We start from the raw sequence: 19,752 nt of genomic DNA, 5'->3' as shown, positions 1-19,752 counted from the left end.
CTTTTGTTTTTTAATATGCACCTTTTAGTTTTTAGCTACTGTTATACTCCATTTGCTACTTTTTGCATTTAGCTAACCTTTATTTATTTTGACGTAGCATGTTATATTTTAGCTTTTAACTAGTGGTTTGATACTTAACTTTTTGCCTAGCCTTTTGCAGCTTTTAGCTTCTGTATATAAATATATTTTTTTGTGTGCAAATTTTAGCCTTTAGCTACTGTTCTGTTTTTTAGCTAATCTTTTTTATACTTTTAGCATTTACCTAGAACTTTTACTACTTTAGATTTTAGCTACCCTTTTGCAGCTTTAGTTTTAGGCTAGCCTTTTGCTACTTTTAACTAGCGTTTTGCTCTTTTCTTTGCTCTATTCAGCTAATGTTTAGCTTTTTTGCTTTTGGCTAGCCATTTGCCGCTCTTACCTTCTAGCAAGCCTTTTGCTACTTTTAGCCAAACTTCTGCTACATTTTGCTTCTAGTTAGCATTTTTCTTCTTTTAGCCTTCAGCTAGTGTTCTGCTTTTTTAGCTTTTATCAGAGTTTCAGCTTCTTCATCCAGTTTCAGCAGTTGTTTTCAACATTCACTGATTTCCTGATTTTGTTTGTTATTCTCTCTTACCTTTACTTTCTCCATCACTCTCGATGTGCTCCTCCACTGTTGAAAACACCCCGAGATAAATGAAGCGTTTACGGCAGAAACATGAATGAAATTTATTATACTTCAAACATTTAGCTCGTCCCTCCACTTGTAAACACCATCTCTTGCTGTGAACAATTTTTATTTAATTTTGTTTGTTAGCAAATTATGTTCTGCTCTTTACATTATTTAACTAGTTTTGAAATTTATAAAATCTATAAATTAATAAATTTAAAATGACTGTTTTATGCATAACTTACCAGCTCCATCTAGAACAGCCTCTGTGAGGGTAAAGGTTAAAAATGTGTTACCAAGTTATCGGCTATTTGTATTTTTAATTATTTTGCATGCAATCATCATTTTAATGAACCTTACCAAGGTTACGGCCGTCTTCATTTTGTTCTTCTGTAACTTGAGAGGAAAGTATTTTATTTATTAATTACTCCAACTAATTTATTTTTGGTTCTTATTATTTAAACTTACCATTGATCTGAGCTGCCTTTTCTTTTTGGGCTGCCTCAAACTCAATCTGATCTGAAAAAACAAGATAAATTTATGCAAAAACAAGAAAACAGGGGAAACTACTGAGAACAAACACAGTCACTCTAAACATTTAAAACCAATTAGTGACACATTTTGTTCTGGAAAATCGAAAAAGGGCGACATTTCGGTTAAAAAGTCTCCAGGATCTTTAGTGTAATCAACTTCTTGTTGTATTTTACCTATTTTCTGCAGCTGAGTCAGCTGATCTGAATGGACAGAAAAGTTTTCAGTCACACATATTCCACTCTTTTGATATTCCTTTTGTCGTTTACTGAATAAAAGCACGCCCTCACCAGATGGAGTGACTTTTTCCTCCTCTTCTGCAGACTCCAGAGATGCTGAAATGACTGAAAACCATACAAACTGTCAGCTCAGACAGAAAAACTAATACTCTGTTAGGAAAAATTCAGATTATCAACACGAGTTTCACATATTTGTCATTTTTAACTTTACATCCACTCCTCTTACCAGTGTGAAGCAGTGCCACAGCACCGAGCAGTGGCAGTAGAAACCTCATCCCGGCTGCTGCTCTGGTTCATGGAAGATTTTGGGCGTCTGAGCTGTGAGGTGGTCGTCACCTCCTTTTTAAAATCTCCAGTCCTGTCACATGTTCTTGGTTGACAGGCGGCTCTGGTACCATTGTGCCCCCCCCACCCCCCACCCCACCTGAGGGGACAGCTTGGTAGACAAACACCACCAAACAGACATATCCTTATTCAGATGGTCAATGCCATCCATTGTTGCCCCCATGGGTCACATGAGCCTTTATTTGGGATTTCTGATAAAAGGAAAAACAAGTCTCCATATATCAGAGCTGGGAACAATGTTTGATTATTTTTTAGAAATGCGTCACAATAAAGAGGTTGTGACATTTGAAAAAGCTCCAGGACACCAAAATGTAGATGAAAACAAAACAATTCATCTGAACCAGGCTTTTTCAACAAGTGGCTCCTGGTTTGGATACGACCCTTTAAAAGATAATTCTGGTCCACACAAAGTCAGAGTTTTTTATTTGTCATTCCACCATATGTGGTACATGTGGTGGAATGAAATCGTGTACACAGGGTCCCAGTTACATCCAACAATAAAATGTCAAAGAAAAACAGTAGAGATCTAAGATAGGAGCTAAGAAAAATGTTAACTAAAAATACACAAAGCACTAGCATAGAAACAATACGTCTAACAGCAGCACGAACATGAGTCTGTGTGAGCAGATGAGCGAATGAACACAGCAACATGAGATCAGCGGCATGATGTGATTTTTCACAGTGATTATTCTGGTTAGAGATTCATGAGTCTAACAGTCTCAGGGTAGAAGCTGTTCCTCAGTCTAGTGGTTCTACACTTAATGCTCCTCAACCTCCTGCCTGAGGGGAGCGGGGCAAAAAGTGTGTGCGCTGGGTGAGTGGGGTCCTTCATGATGCAGGTGGCCCTTTTCCTGCATCTGTAGGTTTAGATGTCCGTGATGGTGGGGACGCTCCATTGCTACCAAAATCTGGGATTTGATTAAATGTAATGCTGAAACTATACATGTCAGAGTTACTTCTAAACATTAAGCATCATTTTAGACTAGTGCATCTGCTTCAAACAGACAATATTTGTTGAACCATGACAGCAGAGGGATGGGGGAGGTAAGCATGCACAGAAGCAGTTTGATTGACACGTCCATTTGATCCATGTAAAAGGCTGTGAGGCTGCAGGACGGACAGAAAATAACTAAAGTTAAGCTAAAAAAAACAGACGCACTTTGCCAACGGGTGTTTAGGAAAAAACACTGTAGCCATTTTGGTCAAATATTGAAAATACCGTTACTCACGATCTCATCCACACAGTGAGTCAGAAATCTCAGCTATTACATAAAATTTTAACTCAATATCTGTAAAGAATCACGAGTTAGAGACTTTTGTGTGCTTTTTAAGGTCAGTTGTGGTGGCCATCTTGAATTGTCCCGTCTTCAAAAAATATTCTAGATTATTATTTTTTTTCTCTGAAAGCTTTATTAGAGTTTATGCAGTGATTCACAAGATATTTTGCTAACAGACACATGCAGATATGGGCACAAACAGTCATTCATGTTATCCCATAACGATATTTACTACATATCTGGTTCTCTAACAACTTCTCTTGAAGTTTGATAGAAATTATCTAAACCAGTTAAATAAAAACGAATGTTTGCCGTTTATTATGTTGTAAATTTGTTTTCAAGTTACAAAAATGTCCTAATGACTTAAGAGCTGCACTTTGTACAACACATATGGTAACTGTTTTGAACATCTTTATCCCTGCTCTTAAAATACCAGAAAAACACTGACTATTCCTTTAAAGAGACAAATTACATTAGAAGATGAGTTCAAATTAATCTAAACCTTTATGATAAAGTGGATAGAAAATTAAAAATAAAGATTAAATACCACTAAAACACGTTTAGTTTATGAAGCAGACAGTAAAACTTTGCAACAGAAACTGAGCTCCTGATGAAAATATAGTTTTAGCTGAAAGGATTATACAGAAGTAGAAAGTTTAAATACAGATGAACTCTTTATTACTTTATTGTGATTGTAAACAATTTAAAACACAATAGTCTGGGAATTTTCAGTATTATCTTTTTCTAATCCACATGTAAAACTAATAAAGTGCGCAATGAGCATTTTGCGAACTCCTTTAAAAATCTAGAAAATAAATTAATCCTTAATGGTGATTAATGAACAATTTGTGTCCAAAACAAGGACCTGTAAATTAGTGATGCACAATATTGGATTTTTGGCCGATATCTGATATGCCAATTTATTAAAATTTATTTGGTTGATAACCGATAACAGTACTTTTTTTTTTTTTTTACAGACTACACAACTTTCTCTGCCGCGGAATTAAAATACTACATTATTCAACATGGTATTTGGATGGATGGACTGCTGGTGAGGTTTTGTTTCTCCGCTCTCTTGCTTTCCTTTCTGGCCACCATGAACTCATCGTAATGGTCAGAATGCTGGTTCTTGAGATGGTTAATTAGATTTCAAGTGTTGTAGGACTTCGTTCTCGCTCCTCCTCGCATCACTGACGCAGAGCAGTCATTGCAAATAGCAGTTCTATCAGTTTCCGACGCTCGTCCGATATTTAACTTTATCACTAATAACGGCCGATACCATGACAATATCGTGCATCCCTACTGAAAATACAGAACAAGCATCATTTCCCAACAAGACATCTGATAAAGCACAGGTGGAAAAGATTTCTCATTATTCTTAATTTACCTAAATGCATTATGAACTGAAAGACGTTTTCCTTGTGGTCTGGCTTTTACGGCAAAAAGTGGAAAAAAGACCAAATGCATAATTACAATGACACATAAATCCCCTTTGATATTAAGGCATAATCATATATTTCACCCCAAAAGCTGAATTTTTTGCACAGAATTTAGATTGGGGTTACTCACTCTTGATTATAGTTGGGTTATTGATTAAAAAAATAATAAAACAAATCATTTCTCGTTGTTTAGTGCAACAATAAATGCCCAGTAGTCTGATGAGGGGACAGACTGGAAAGCTATTAGAAAACACTTAAATTAGAAAAGGAGACATAATTAGAGGACCACAAGCAAAGATTTAACTAGTTGGAGAGGACATGGAGGTAGGACAGAGAGATGGAGGATGACTCGCTGTGGTAACCCCTGAAGAGGGAAAAGGCTGAAAGAAAAAGATGCAAAGATTTAGCTAAGGAGAAACTCAAGCAAATTTGACAAACCGTGTTTGTAAAATAGAAAAGTGACTAACAGAAACAGGGAGACTTGCATGTCTGCCCTTCAGTGCAGCTCGATTCACAGTGTTTAAACCATTCAGCTCAGTGATATTTAATTTTGTTGCACTGCTGCAAATAATCTGCTTCAGTCTGAGAACGCAGCACCTCACCTCCTCAGAGAAGCACTACTTTAACGAGAACATCGGTAATTAAACAGGTAGGTTTGATTGTACCGACTGCATCCTTTTTCTTTTTTTCAAAGTTCTCCTCTCAGTCGGGTGTGTAGGTCTTCCTGGTCGATCTTCCCGACCTGCTCGTGCCAGCGGTGGTGTGCCAGGAGGGCCGCGTTCCTGGCAGCGATGGCGCTCATCTCCATGGCGCTGGCCGCCCACTCTACAGCGTTGAGGTAGTACATCCGGTCGTGCAGGATGAAGGGAGGGGTCTTCCTGTGTGGCGGACGGTAAGCCGGGTAGGCGAGCCACGGAGTCTCGGACATAGAACTGTAGGAGAGGAACATCTGCTGCAGCTGCTCCTGGCTCAGAGGTCGTGGGGAGAACACCTTCCAGACTGTGGTATGACTGGCTGACGGTCGTTTATAGCTGTCGGGGATGTGCACGGGGTCGAGAGAGCCTAGGCTGTTGATGGCGCAACCTTTTGAGTCCGTGGTGAGGATATCTGACACGGTGAACTCTGAGGCCGGCTCGGAGGTACCCAGGTAGGACACGTTCAGCTTGCCGTGGACCATAGTGGTGACTGTTTGGTGGTAGAGACCAGAGTAGTGAGATGGTATGGGAGGGGAGAACCCCGAGAACACAATGTCAGATTTGCCCTGATGAAGTGGCGTTGCTATGACTACAATATCATACAGAGAGTGTGCCGAGCCCGATTCCCCAACATAGTTAACCTCATAGAGACTGATCGTGTTTCCTGAAAACGGAGAGCAGAAGAAATTTGGTGAAAGCAGAGAAGAAGAAAAAAGTCTGGTGCCAAATGAAGCATACGAATAATACCTTTCTTGGATGGTCGAACTTTTACTGAAATAGACGTCACTCTGGCTGGGATGAGCTCACTTTTACTGTTATAAAGCAGTCCTGTGCACACTCTCTTATTGCCACCATCCACTGCCCACAGACCTGAATCTGCCCCTGCTAGAGACACGGCCCCTAAACAACAAGATCCACTTTTATTTTACAAAACAGATTACAAAAAATAAAACAAACCATCGTCTAAAATAAGCTTCTATGCTGTGCAACTTACCCACAAAGCCATTGACGCGAACACTTTGGCCGTAGTTGACGCGAGTGATGGGTGCAATGACATCATTGATGAAGACCTGAGAAAACCCCTCTCCTATCATGGCCTCCTCCAGAGTTTGATTCATTAGAGTAAGAAAGCCGTCACCCCCCATGGCATGCAAGAGCCTCTCCACAGTGGAGAACGAGTAGCCAAACTGCTGATACTGGTAGATTCTGCAAATAAATATAGAATTTAAAAGAATCATTAGGACCCTTATGGTAATATAAGAGAGCCTTAAAAGATGCATTTAATGCTCACCTCATGAATTTGTCCAAAATACTCTCCACCCACATCTGCATCCGAAGAAAACCAAACCCATACCGCCACAGCATGCGGAAGAAGTTAACAAAAAACCAATCACTCTCTTCGAACACAAGCTCCTTTCCGTCGAAGATCGCCATTTTAGAGGGGAGATCTTTTCTTGGAGGAATACCTGACGAACAGAAAACATAAGCCGCTTTCAAGTTTTTAGACTAACTTTTTAATTCACACTTAAATATTTATGTATTTGAGCCTGTTATTTGTCTCCGTTTGCATTGACATCACCTAGTTTTTCAATAAAATGCTTCATGTGGAGGTTTAGGGGATGGATCACGGCGCCTCCCGTCTCGTACTCGTGCTCCCCAATTTTGACTGTCGCAAGTCGGCCTCCGACGGCGTCAGGCTCAAACACATCGATCTTGACTGCGGGTCCAAACTCCTGCCTGAGGAAATACGCTGCTGCAGTTCCACCGATGCCTGCTCCAACCACAGCTTTAAAAAAAAGAGCAAGAACAAAATTAAAGCAGGATTATTTAAATTTACAAAACAGAAGTTTGGAGACGTTTGCCGAACTCCCATTTACATTACTTTCCTATTTGTAATAACAGAAATGAGTGGTGGAAATCTTTTAAACCAGAGGAAGCAGCCCTAACGCGAGTTCTTTTTTTAAATATAAATTTTGTTACTCAGTGACTACACTTGTACTTACAAGCTGTCCACATACTGCACAGTGCAAGCTTTCAGCCAAACCTTACTTATTTATATTTTATTTACAGAAAATCAGATTTTCATGTTCGCTTTTAAAGTGGTCTCCAGGCTGTTGCAGCAATTAGAACCTTGAGAGTTGATAATCCGGGATGGAGGACCTGCATTAGCACTTTACAAGACCCCCCCGCCCCTATTTTTCTTATTTTAAGATATTATTCACATGCTGCATATAGATTTTTAGGCCTGACACATCTTCTTTGTCCTAAACTTGTCAAGTTTACTTAATGTTTTTAAGGACACTGTGCACAGTTTATCGACATCACGAGTTTTAGGATATTAAATCTTCTGGAATCACTATTTTAATGTGATAAATTGTTTATGCTTGTAAAACAGTATGACATGTAGTGATGTTTTATCCATCAATGGCGCAAATAAAACTGAAACAAATGATGTGTTGTTGTGACAAGATGCAAGGAGCATACAGATGTTGACACTTCTGGTTCATGCCATACATTGCATAAATAACATAAATACCCAGAAAGTGTAAAGAAATATTGCTAAATTAAAATTAGGTGAGACTTTCTACAATTCCCAAGAGATCTGCACATTTTAAGTGATATCCAGGATGTTTGTATGTAGCTTGAGACCCCAAAAAAGCACATTTTAAGTGGGTGCATGAACAGAATTACATGTTAAAGTCAGGACTGGGACTTGCCTATATTCTTGGGTGGCTCTTGAAAGCTAGCAGCTAAGATGAAGCTTCTCCTTCCGGGGTGCCAAACCCCCAGAAGGAGCAGTGCTCTCAGTGACAGAGTGCTGAAGCTCATCATTGTGGGCATCTTACTGATCTCTGAAGCATCTGCAGCAAAACAAACAAACAAACAAATAAACAAACAAACAAACAAACAGGAGCCACTCATATTATTAACTACAAGTCATCAGTTTTTATCAGCACGGGGCAAAGTTCACACACAGGACTGGAAAACAAAGAAACAAGTCATGTAAATTGTAGAGCTAAGCCAAACGTCACGGTTTTTAGCTAATATGAAGAGCGTGCACGCACTATTAAAGTCACAGGAAGAGAGTTGATTCAAAAGCAGCTTTCACGGAGTGAAAAACAACTTTAAAGCTCAATAAACATTTCTTATAAACAGTTAAAAGCACAAGCTAACAGCAGAAAATGGCCCACAGTAAAAGCAGAAAGTTACTAACTTCAGCAGCTGAACAGTTGATTTGAGTCGAACCGTGAACGTTGCACACACTTCCGGATACGCTTAAATTTGAGTTTCACAATAAAAGCCTACAAAGGTCAGCTTGTTGAACCACAGAAAATACTGTACTAACAAAGAGATGTTTCTTGGCAGAATTCTTACAATTAAATCAAAATTTAATCTAAACTAAGCAAGTGTTAAAGCCACTATTTAACAAATTCTAACCTCACATCATGAAGATGACCAATAACAAATAAATCTGTTAAAAACTCTTAGATGGTTACTTCATTGGAAATATTTCACTATATGTATCCCTGCTTGGTAATTTTTCATGTCTGCCATTTTTTGTTTATTGTGTACTTAAAAACATTATAATTTTTATTAACATATTACATGTTATGCTCAGATATGCACAGTTTCTCCCTCTCTCTTTTTTTGTCTAGTTGTTCTTTGAGCATCACCTTGTTGGTTAAAAAAAAAACTGCTTTGTAATTGACTGAACATTGTTTTTTTGTTTGTCTTTTTTACCTGGATTATTGAGCATGAACCTTGATGCTTTGTAATTCTTAATTTGTCATGATTACCATTTTTCACTAGAAGCAAATAATGAAATGTGGATTAATTGCATTTCTTTGTGACAAGATGACCATTGGGACATGGTGCTGATAAATCAGTTTGATAGTTTTAAAATGCTTCTTTACTAGAGGACCTTTTTATATTCAAGGATTCAAGGTTCTTTATTGGAATGAAAGTATGGGGTCCCAGTTACATGTTACAAAAGAATTAAAATGTAAAAGAAAAGCAGAAAAACTTATATTTGAATTATCCAGATTCAAGTAAATTTATAAAACCCTTGTCTCCAGTCCATACTAGTTTATTAATGGTTCACATTTTTCAGCGTTCGTTTGTCTCACATCTTTTACTATCAGTTTTCACTCATAATGGAACATCATCTTTTATTTTGAAAGTTGCCGGAGCTGTTTGGAAGCGGAAGTTATTCAGGAGAGGCGGAAGACAAGCGGAAGTGACGCAAGTCTCTCGTCTTGAAACATGCTTGAATGGAGGTGACCTTAGATAATAAATTGTACATAAACTTAGCGACAGCTTCTTAGAAGACATTACTTTTCCACTTTAGCAGTTCTGTTCTGTCTGATTTAGTTTGGGAACCCGTTTTAAGAGTTTATTTTTTACGGGTTTTTTGAGTGTTCAAACCGAGTGAAGATGGCAGAGGCACATCAGGCACGCGTTTCGAATGTGGTCGAAGAAATGGTCCAAAGTCTGGAGAGAGACCACATCCGGAAGATGCAGGTAGATGTCATATATTATGTATTGTACTCCTTTACAGAAGAATATGTCCTACTGATATATGTACCTTCCTGCTGCAGGGCCGGATGTTCAGGTGCAGTGCAGACTGCTGTGATAGAACCTCAGACTCCATGACTCGGATGCATCAGTGTATCGACAAGTGTCGCACTCCTCTGGCTCAGGCTCAGGGAATAGTCACCTCAGAGCTGGAGAAGTTTCAGGTGAGGTACACGGTCTTCACTCTGCACACTCACGGATCTTTACATCAACTAAAAACGTGTTTATGCAGGGATGGTAATGGATAAAAGTAGTGCAACTTTTATAGTTTTTAGATTGGTATGTCAAGAGTGTGTGGTAGCAAATCTGGACAGTATAAACCAGATGTAGGTGAGAGTAAAAATTTGAATTTAAAGTGGACAAAAGCATTATTCAATATTCAGTTTATTTATAAGTGCCAATTCGCAACAGAAGTCACTCTCATCACATGACATCTCATGGCAATGGATTCAGATTTAAAGCGCTTTGGTGATAATGAACAGGAATGACTTTTTAACAGGAAAAAAAACCTTCAGCAGAACCAGACCCAGGATGAATGGTCATCTGCCTCAACCTGCTGGGGTTTGAGAAGACAGGAAAGAGACATGGACATAGCAGCTATTGGTCCATGTGCGGTTTCTATGGGAAGAAAAACAAGTGAATGGCTGCAATAATTGGAAAAAACAAACGTGGAGAGTAAAGGCAGCAACAGAGTTAAGAAATTTCACTTTGTCCTTTACCAGTCTAGACTTATAGGAGTTTAACTAAAGGATAGCTCAGGAAACTCAAGCCATCCCTAACTATAGGATTAAAAAACAAAAGCGTTGATCTCACAGACAAACAAACAAAAGTTGGCTCCACAAGACAGGAGCCTGAATCTTGAATGTTCTGCCTCTTGTTACTCATTTAGAAACTATAGGAACCACATGTAAACCTGACATCTATGAGCATAAAAATAATAATGCTACGTTAGGAACATATTAAACAAGATTTTTAATATTAGATGGAGTTTATTAATTCTCTTCCTTTAAGCCCATGCTTTTATCTCTTAGACCATTAATATGTTTTAAAGGGTAAAACTACAAATCTGAGCAGGAACTCATCTTTCAACTTGTTCCATAATAATTATCAATTATAGTTGACCATTAGGAAATAAAGAAAAAAGAATGACTTTGTTTAAATGAAGAATAGTCATATAATCGTTTAGTTTTTGGTATGTGGCCATACTTCACTGGATAAAGAATAAACGATAACCTTTTTAAAGCATTTATCAGATAAGTTAAGTTTAAAGAACTTGGCTCAGTTCTGTGGTTTGAAAGTTTTTGCAAGATGTCGAACAGAATATGTGATGTCAGCATTCTGCGGCATCACCTCTTGCTTCAGGATCAAGATTTAGGTCTAAACGTTCGTGGTGTCTTGCATCCAAAAGCTTGTATAAGACTGATGTTATGGAGGAAAACCTAAACCTTAATTTTTCTCATGTTTGTAAAACGAGAAGAATCAAATTCTCGTGACTGATCTCGAGGCTGAACTCCTGTAACTTTCTGAAGTAGAAACCCTCCTCCTTGTCCTCAGGATCGTCTGATGAGATGCACGATGCACTGCAACGATAAGGCGAAGGATCTTGTTGACTCCGGTGCAAAGGAGCCGGCTGTTCATTCGCTCATGGACCGCTGTGTGGGCAGTTGTGTTGACGACCACATTAACCTGATCCCCAGCATGACCCGCAGACTCAAGGAGAATTTGGACTCTATACAGCAGTAAGGGACAGTTTGGACAAGCTAAGTCGGTCTTCGAGGCGGGCTGGATGAGTAGATGGACAAACAGCAGTCCGGGGTTAGAGACCCGAGGAATTCAGAGCTAGAACCACAAAACAGCGTGAAGTTCAAAGACTTCGACGTTTAGTCTTGTGAAAGATTTTGATATTAGGTCTTAATTTAACTGCATAAAGAGAGACATTCAGGAATGTTCCTTATGTCTTGTGTGTGTCAAAGACATTCATGGTGAATTTAACGAGCTATCCAGTGTTTATTCTGTCGTCTCAACCTCTCGTGCTCAGATCTGTTCATTTTTATGTATTAAAAAAACTGAAAACTGGATTTTTGTTGCATTACTCCTCGCTCTGCATACCACAAAATAGTTTTCTAACTCTTATTTTTAATCAATTATTCTCATTCTTTTGAATATCATGGTGTGAGAAACGGTAGTGATTGCCTGAGGACTAGATTGATATTAAGTCAGACTGAGCTGCAAATAATTATATATTGGGTGTTTCACACTTTAACAACCACTATAGAAGCAATAAAGTAATTTATAAGAAAAGTTAGATCAAAGTGTTGATGTAGACACATTTATCAGACTTGGAATAAAAACCATCATGTGATAGCACCACGGCCCTTGTCGAGGGGCGGTTTTATTAGCAGTAGAGCTTTAAACTTCCTCAGCAAAGAAAATAGATCCATAAAAATACAGTGAACGTAAAAAAATAAATAACAGCTAAACAAAGTAAAAACGAGTGTAACTGAACAATTGCAGCTGTACAGATGAGCCATACCAAGATCCTGAAGAGGTGGGAGTATGTCGGATTTACAACTGAGGATCCCCTGCTTTCCAAAACAACAAGGTAATGGCAGGTAAATAAAAGCACATTTTGAACAAAACGACTGAAATTAAAGTAAATTCTAAGATTTTGTTCCACTGAGCCAAACGGTGACTAAAGCTCAGCTGCAAAAGACAATCGGGTTGAACAACAGCGACAGTGTAGCAAGTAAATACTGTGAAAAGTGTGGAAATATGACGTGTTTCAGCATCTTTGAGTCCTAACAAAACGCAGAACATCACAAAGTTTAAAAAGAGGTAAAGCACAAAATGTTCTGCAGCCTTAAGTCGCAAGAACAACAAATTCCTGGGACATTTGGCCTGACTTCATATCATTTCAACACGTCTTAACACGCCAGTAAATATGAGGTGGAAGTCCCTTTTTTTTACCCCCTGCATTGTTGCTTTCACTGTTTTTGTCATGGAAGGATTAAAGCCACAACTGAGACGCATGCCTGGTTGTATTTTCTGCAAATCCTGAATTTATATTTTTTAATAAATCTACTAAATTAAACCACGATTCAAGCTGGTAGAATAATTGTTTTCTGCAAGTGTCAAATCAGGCAACAAACTGAAATGTGGCGACGCCGTTCAACCTTATGAAGTTCACATATTTCTAAATATTTACTTGGATAAATCTCATCCAGAGTTTTTTCAAATTAAAGACAGATGTCTGAATGAATTTGACTCACTGGACTTCACGTGTAGCTGTAAAGCTCTCAGATTTAAACCTCTAGAAGACTTGGGAGGATTTTTATCTTAAAAAGTGGTCCAGCAGCACGGAGCAGACAGATCAGCGTAAAGGTTGGTCTGATCCTTCTTGTGTCTGTTATGTTGTAAACCCAGTATAGAAAAGGCTAACTCAGATTGTGCCAACCCCCTGCAAGTGTAAAGAATGTCCCCGGTCAGCTAAAAAAATAATCGAGCATGCAGATGTTGTCCAAAGTGAAAGTGGTGTTTGATTGTAAATCTAAGACGGCATCAGTGTTTCCACTTCACCACAGGGATGGCGGCAGTTCATGTTTATTGAGACGGTATCAAGACACGAGCCGTGCCGTCTTGTTCAGAGGAATCTGGACGGTGGTCTGATAGAGAGGAAGTATACAGGAAGTTACAGCACACGTAGAGAGGGAATGATAACAACCGGCTGTCCAGGTTCATCACCACGTACTCCTGAAGGACAGAAGGGGAAAAATGAATACAAAGAAAGTTTACGGACTGCACTAAAACACAGAGACAGCTGAGCTCATCACTGACCTGGTCTTTCTCCAAGGTGAGGAGCTGGTAACCTGTTGAGCGGCTGCAGACCAGTTTCCCTCGGCTATCAAAGGAGGCGAGACGTAACCTTTACAAAATAAGAACAGTCAAAGTTAACTTAATGTTTTACCTGAGACCAAAACAATTTGAAGATGCACTGTGGTTTGGTTGTGAAGAATAAAAAGAAACATCATTTGGAGAAATCGCTTGTCTGCTTTATTTGCAGACAGTCATACTCAAGCAATCTTTAGAAAAAGCAGCACGGGTTTAACAGAGCCTGCCAGAATATATTACTATACTATAATTCTGATATTTCATGTACAGCAAGGAACAAAAATCAGCAACATTGCAAGCGAAACACGTGTTTAGGGACTTCCACAAACTGCAACATCTGGCTAAAATATTCAGTACCATCTATATTTGTGTCTGTGTTATCCCAAAAATCACATCAGATGTTTATGATCCAAACACCGGTGTTTTCTGTCATTTCAACAGTTAAATTACAAACATGTCCAACTCTATAATTATGGAGAATTTGTATCTTTGTTGTTCTTTACGTATGGTTCCTAAGGGCCCAGAATAAGACTTGTTTTAATTCAAATGATGCTGTAGTGAATTGTTTAATATCTGACATTAAGAGATGGTGGGATTTTTACAAGCTTCTAAAGCTAACAATCCTAAGAATATTTATATAATTTGAAATGTTATAAAATCCAAATGCTCATTTCCAGTCAGAGTAATGCTTGTTAGCAAATCGAGTGTGCATGTGCTTTGAAACTGAGGGACTAGATTATTACAACTTTTGTTTTATTTCAAACTACAGCACCTGACAGGTTCTGTACAGCTGCTTTCCAATAATTTTAATAAACCATTAGCTCTATTATGTTTGTTGTCTGTAGAAATGGAACAATAACAAACTGAGCTTATATGTGTAATGATGGGATGACGTAATGAACACAGCGTAAAGCCACACCATGCAATCCAGGTCTTTCCTGACAAAACAAAATGTCGATGCACTAAAAGACAGTTTGTAGCAGGAAGGTTTTTGTGGAAGAATTACTTTGGTTGTAACATTACTAAATGGCTAAATAATTACCATATACTTCTCTTTTAAATATCACAATATCTTCCTCTTTTCTGCTCATTGGAAACAATGTTTCTGTTTTAAGACCATCTGATTTCTGCTTCTTGTGTTGAAGTTTTGTGAACTACAGCACAGTTAGCTTTGGTGTTATGACCGGACTGTTCTCGTGATGAGGAAGCAGAATGAGCATCATATACTATTTATACTACTATTAAGGGTAAATCAAAGTTAACGAGAAAACGAAAGAGCATATTTCTCCAAATGCCTAAGAAAAATAATGTCAAACTTAACTGAAATGTAGCGACTTAAATGACACTGAGTGTGATTTTAAACTAACTTTAGTAAATGATGCATGCGTAAATATTTATCTGCTTATATACGAGTGTTTTAGACAATTCAGTTCCTATTCATGTTAGTTTTTTTAATTAAAAACGTCTGACCTGTAAGCAAGATGTCTTCGAGGTTGTAGACTAACAGCGCCCCCACATGGCTGACTCAGGGTATTTCTTTTAAAAACTATGAACCGGTTTGTGTAAGTCACCAGCAGGTCAAACCCAAAGTTGAAGCCCGTCCACCGCCAGCAGTACTGACAAAAAAGAAAATATCAGTTATTTTTGTGCAAAAGAACAAAAACAAAAAAACTAGTGAAGGCAAACTGCAACAGTGAAACTCACATCTCCATCTTTACTCAATTTCCTGCCACATCTCATACTGTTCAACTCAAACTCCTCTTTGTTGGGCTCTTGAGGACTGAAAATACAAAGAAAGCATCATGCTTATAACATTTGAACGCCATATAATGTAAAACCAGAGTCTAAAAGCTCCTTACAGAAGTTCATTTTCTGCTTCTCACCCATTATCGTTGTCAAATTCTGTCCGGAGCATGGCAAACCACTGGTTCTTGTACATTGCTGTTAGCCAGTCTAAAACATAAAATAGGAACATAAACATACATATAAACATATGTTGTACATTAAATTAAAAACACATAATAATACATAAAAAGAAGGAAGTGAAGAATGTTGATAATGAGTCAAACACAAACCCGGAGGTAAAATATTGTCTCTCTCCAGGATGCGTGCAGATGCCAGATCGTTGATGATATACTGAAGACGCACAAGCTTGAACACCGAGTGAAAAGGAGCTCCCTCCTCTGTGTTTAAGAACGGCTCCTTTTCACACAGGTCTGTGAACAAATGTTTAATAAAAAAAGACTGATTGACAACAAACACAACATAAATCCACAGTTTGAGTAGATGGAATTACCTGCTCTGCGTTTGCAAAGCCAGGCGTCGGCGTCGGCCAGAAGCTGCTTGATCGGGCCGTCCCATAACGGGTTGAGCTGCAGGAACATCCACTGCAGGAAAAACAAGGTAATGGTTGAAAACCACAGGATAAAATCAGACCACACTAACAAGTCTGTCATGAAAAGACTCTTTTCCTTCTACCTTCTTCAGAGCAGTGTAAACATCCATCTCCACCTGCATGACAAACAGGTCTGAGGACTGGATGAGCTGCTGCATCACGTCAACCCTGCAGACACAGAACAGAAACACAGTGACACTGTGACTGTTTTTGTAAACTGCAGCTGCATAGATTAAGATACATTTTGCCCCCACATCATCTCATCTTTAAATCTGCAATGTATCACTGCATGTATATGCACATAGATACATTTAAGTAATATAAGTCACAATTGTGTTGATAGGAAAATGCAGAAAACAAGAATCACACAAACCCAAGTTCCTTCATTAGATCGACATTTTGATGGGTCATCAGGTTGTTAAGAAGCCACTCAAGACACCTGCAGAAAGACATATATACATTATAAATATGTCTAATAATAAAACTGTAACATTTGTAATTGTGTGTAAAATCTGACTTTTTCATGACTGAATCCAGGCCGTAGATGCTTGCACAAGCGTAGTAACCACACACAGTCTTTGCACTGATGTTTTCCTTCATGGTTTCGCCACACTGCTGGATCAAGCCATCCTGTCACCATTAACACCAAGAAACTCGATTAGGTTTTCCACCATTTTGGTAGCACTTCTGCATAATCTGCATGGTCAGTTCAGATTGCAGAATATCACTTTTAATGCACTGACCAGCTGCAGCATACAAGCAGCAGCAAGAATACTGATGACCCTGCTGGGCTTGATCAGAACATCGTCACGATAAAGGGATCCAAACACGACTTGAAGAGCTGCACAAACGAAGAGAGAGAGTCGTTGGTAACTTCTAAACACGTTTAAAGCAGCTCTCTTTGTGACTCTCACCTTCAGTGTCAATGTTCTGGTCTGGGATCTCCAAATTAATTTCCATCATGCTGGACTCTTTCCAAGAGCCGCTGAACATACTAGAGAAATACCCCGACTGTAAAATGGAGCAATGATGGGAAAGAGCAATAGAGAAATATTAAATTTAAGACACAGAACTCACATTGATTATTTTTACAAATGTGCTTTTTTATTTTACCTGACAGAGATAAACTTTGTGGAGGTTCCACTCCTGCCCGAGGGCACAGATGCGAATGTCACTGTTTTCCCCATTAAGAAATAAGGTCTGGTAAATGTATTTTGACGTGCTTTTTAACTTCTTCCTGCTCACGCAGAACACAAAGCAAAGGCAGACAGAAAATTCAAGTGAGCGAAAGAAAAGGACACTGAATTAAAGGTGTTGACTGAACTTACCTGCGGGGCGTATCTAGTATGTCGTCTTCCTCCTCTTGTTCACTTTCACAGTCGCACTGAGCATTTCGTTTCCTCTTTTTACACTCGCAGCTATGCCTGCGACTGCTGTTTGTACCCTCTGCTGCTTCTTCTGGTCCCTGAGATGGGGATTGGAACCTGCTGCCCAGGCTTCCCATCGCTATAGAAAACAAAATAGAAAAATAAGCAACAGCTATCAACCACGATCAACGATGTTGCACATTTATATCATAAAAGAGCTTTAAATATAAATCCATTTGAAGCTGAGACTTTAGTATTTTACTACTGAGATAATAGGAAGTTGACTGTAGGTTAGCAGGTCAGGTGTCAGAACAGCTTCAGTGACATAGCAGTCATTTGAAAAGTGTTGGATGCCTCAAAGGGATGGAACATTCTTCTGAAACATATCTCCTAATTAGTTGTTAGGTAACAGTAAAGACCATAAAACATTTGTTTCATATCATGCTTATGCTCCAGAACTCTGTCTAATCTACTCCTTAAAGAAAGAGATGCTGGTAAACTTTTATCAGAAAATACAAGAATCATTATAGAATACAGGTCAGATCAACTATGCACTAATTTCTGGTTCCAATGTCCTCAATCGAAGTCAAAAGTAGCTGGTGTTATGGTTGTTTTCTAACTTTGTTCTATTTCAACATATGTTTCTAGATATCCTATTACAACAGTGCATTAATGTTTTTTGATTGACTGTTTAGTGTATTGTAAACAAAAAAACTCATTGCAGTTTCAAATGGAAAACAATGACAAAGTATGACTTGCTTTTTAAATTAACATTTAAAAAGTTGCACACTTGTGAAGCCTGAAACAAACTAAATCTTTCCAATTTACTGATTTAACAATTAAATTTTAGATCGATTTTTAACAATGTTGCTTTTGTCATTTAGCAAACTGAACTAAAAACTGCATTATAACGTAGAATTTAATTAAATTTGATTTATAAAATAGTCTACATTTATGTAAATTTATCTAAATAATGCTGAGACATATTAGCATCACATCAAATCTGCAGGAAATATCAATATATAAATAATGTGCATAAATAATATTAATTCTTTTGGTCCATCCATGATTAAAAAATCTATATGGAATATGGAAATATTGGCAAATTATTGATTAGAAAAAGGGAAATAACTTTTGTTGGCACTTGAAGTGATTGTATAGTTAGAAAATATAGTGTTTATTAGTAGTGGATGATGCTAAACTCCGAGTAAAGTGTAATTCATTACATATAACTCAGATATCCAGAAAAAGAAAGGAGTTACCTGAGGATTTCGGCAACTAAAGCTGGGGGATGATTTGAAGTGGACGAAAAACACGGCTGATTTTCTCTGTCCAACGTTGACCAGTCAGTTGAAAAACAGAGGAGCTAACCAAAAAGCTAGCAGCTGAGCTAACAAATTCGTCAACAAAAACAAGAATGAGAAGAGAACAGCGTCTTTCCTCGCCGGCTGCTGCCCTGAGAAAGCCTCCGGACCGCAAAATTTTATTTGGTTCCCGCCGCTACATTTTATTTTAAATAACGATGAATGTGAATCCAGAGAAGAGAGATGTTACAAATAATGTAGCAGGCAGAGCTTTGTTCTTCTTCTTCTCTCGGCGGTTAGCAACGCTTTTTTTTAGTCATTGATGCGACAAGTGCGCACTATGTTGCCCCCTACTGTCAAACAATGGAAGTAACAAGAGACTTCAGCGTCAACATTGACTTTTTAACTTATTGATTTAATGTATGTACCTCAAAATAAATAAATATTTTTTAAAAAAATATTTTGCCTGGTCACAACTATGACACACTGAAAAAAATATGACAATAATTAGTTTAGCTCATAAGACTTTCGAACAAAATTGAAAGGAGTTTGAAGATTAATAAAAATGTGTTTTAATAATTTAATTGTTTCTATACTGTAGTTAAAAAATAGGAGAACAAGACTGATTTTTAACTTGCTGTCTTTTATTTACCCAGCCAGAGTGAAAAGCAATTCAGTTTACAGTAATCGGTTATTATGTGACTGTCCTTATCTATACAAATGCTTTCAAGAGATAACATAATTTATGCAACTGAACTCTAGTATGGAAGAGGAATAAGACCACGGTGAAAAAAATTCAGAACTCGGACTATTTTTCTCTCAGAATTAGATAAAGTCAGAATTCTGATTTTAATCTCAGAATTTTGACTAAGAATTTTGGCATTTTTCTCATAATTAAAAAAAAAAAATCTGAATTCTGAGATTAAAGTCAGAATTCAGGGAAAAAAATGCACCGTGGCCCTAATCCTCTTCCGTAATCTTTACATTTATTATTGTATTTTTCATGATTTTATTTCATTTTATTTTGCAAGCCCAGAGGACATTATCGGAT

General features: G+C 38.0%; 3 protein-coding genes across 3 annotated transcripts; 1 reads left to right on the top strand and 2 right to left on the bottom strand.

The window, feature by feature from the left end:
* Positions 1–4,803: 4,803 nt before the first annotated feature.
* pcyox1 (prenylcysteine oxidase 1) lies at positions 4,804–8,446 on the bottom strand. The gene is made up of 7 exons (XM_037692189.1): positions 8,387–8,446; positions 7,890–8,033; positions 6,752–6,958; positions 6,464–6,638; positions 6,167–6,378; positions 5,920–6,072; positions 4,804–5,836 (listed from the first exon to the last, which is right to left on the bottom strand). The coding sequence occupies exons 2-7, from the start codon at positions 8,011–8,013 to the stop codon at positions 5,166–5,168; spliced, it is 1,542 nt and encodes a 513-aa protein (XP_037548117.1). The 5' UTR covers positions 8,014–8,033; positions 8,387–8,446; the 3' UTR covers positions 4,804–5,165.
* A 932-nt stretch (positions 8,447–9,378) lies between these two features.
* Positions 9,379–11,823, top strand: fam136a (family with sequence similarity 136 member A). Its single transcript, XM_037691800.1, has 3 exons — positions 9,379–9,693; positions 9,771–9,911; positions 11,302–11,823. Exons 1-3 carry the CDS (start codon positions 9,607–9,609, stop codon positions 11,488–11,490), a joined length of 417 nt encoding a protein of 138 aa, XP_037547728.1. The 5' UTR covers positions 9,379–9,606; the 3' UTR covers positions 11,491–11,823.
* Positions 11,824–13,151: 1,328 nt separating this feature from the next.
* gmcl1 (germ cell-less, spermatogenesis associated) lies at positions 13,152–18,986 on the bottom strand. Its single transcript, XM_037691728.1, has 15 exons — positions 18,660–18,986; positions 17,359–17,536; positions 17,144–17,267; positions 16,945–17,041; positions 16,774–16,871; positions 16,548–16,660; positions 16,404–16,469; positions 16,114–16,198; positions 15,932–16,022; positions 15,711–15,851; positions 15,519–15,588; positions 15,340–15,415; positions 15,106–15,251; positions 13,582–13,669; positions 13,152–13,497 (listed from the first exon to the last, which is right to left on the bottom strand). Exons 2-15 carry the CDS (start codon positions 17,532–17,534, stop codon positions 13,348–13,350), a joined length of 1,521 nt encoding a protein of 506 aa, XP_037547656.1. The 5' UTR covers positions 17,535–17,536; positions 18,660–18,986; the 3' UTR covers positions 13,152–13,347.
* Between the last annotated feature and the right edge of the window lie 766 nt (positions 18,987–19,752).

The sequence above is a fragment of the Nematolebias whitei genome, chromosome 18 (assembly GCF_014905685.2).
Source record: "Nematolebias whitei isolate Nwh7 chromosome 18, NemWhi1, whole genome shotgun sequence".
Classification (NCBI taxonomy): Eukaryota; Metazoa; Chordata; class Actinopteri; order Cyprinodontiformes; family Rivulidae; genus Nematolebias; species Nematolebias whitei.
This window is presented reverse-complemented; position numbering and strand designations above follow the sequence as displayed.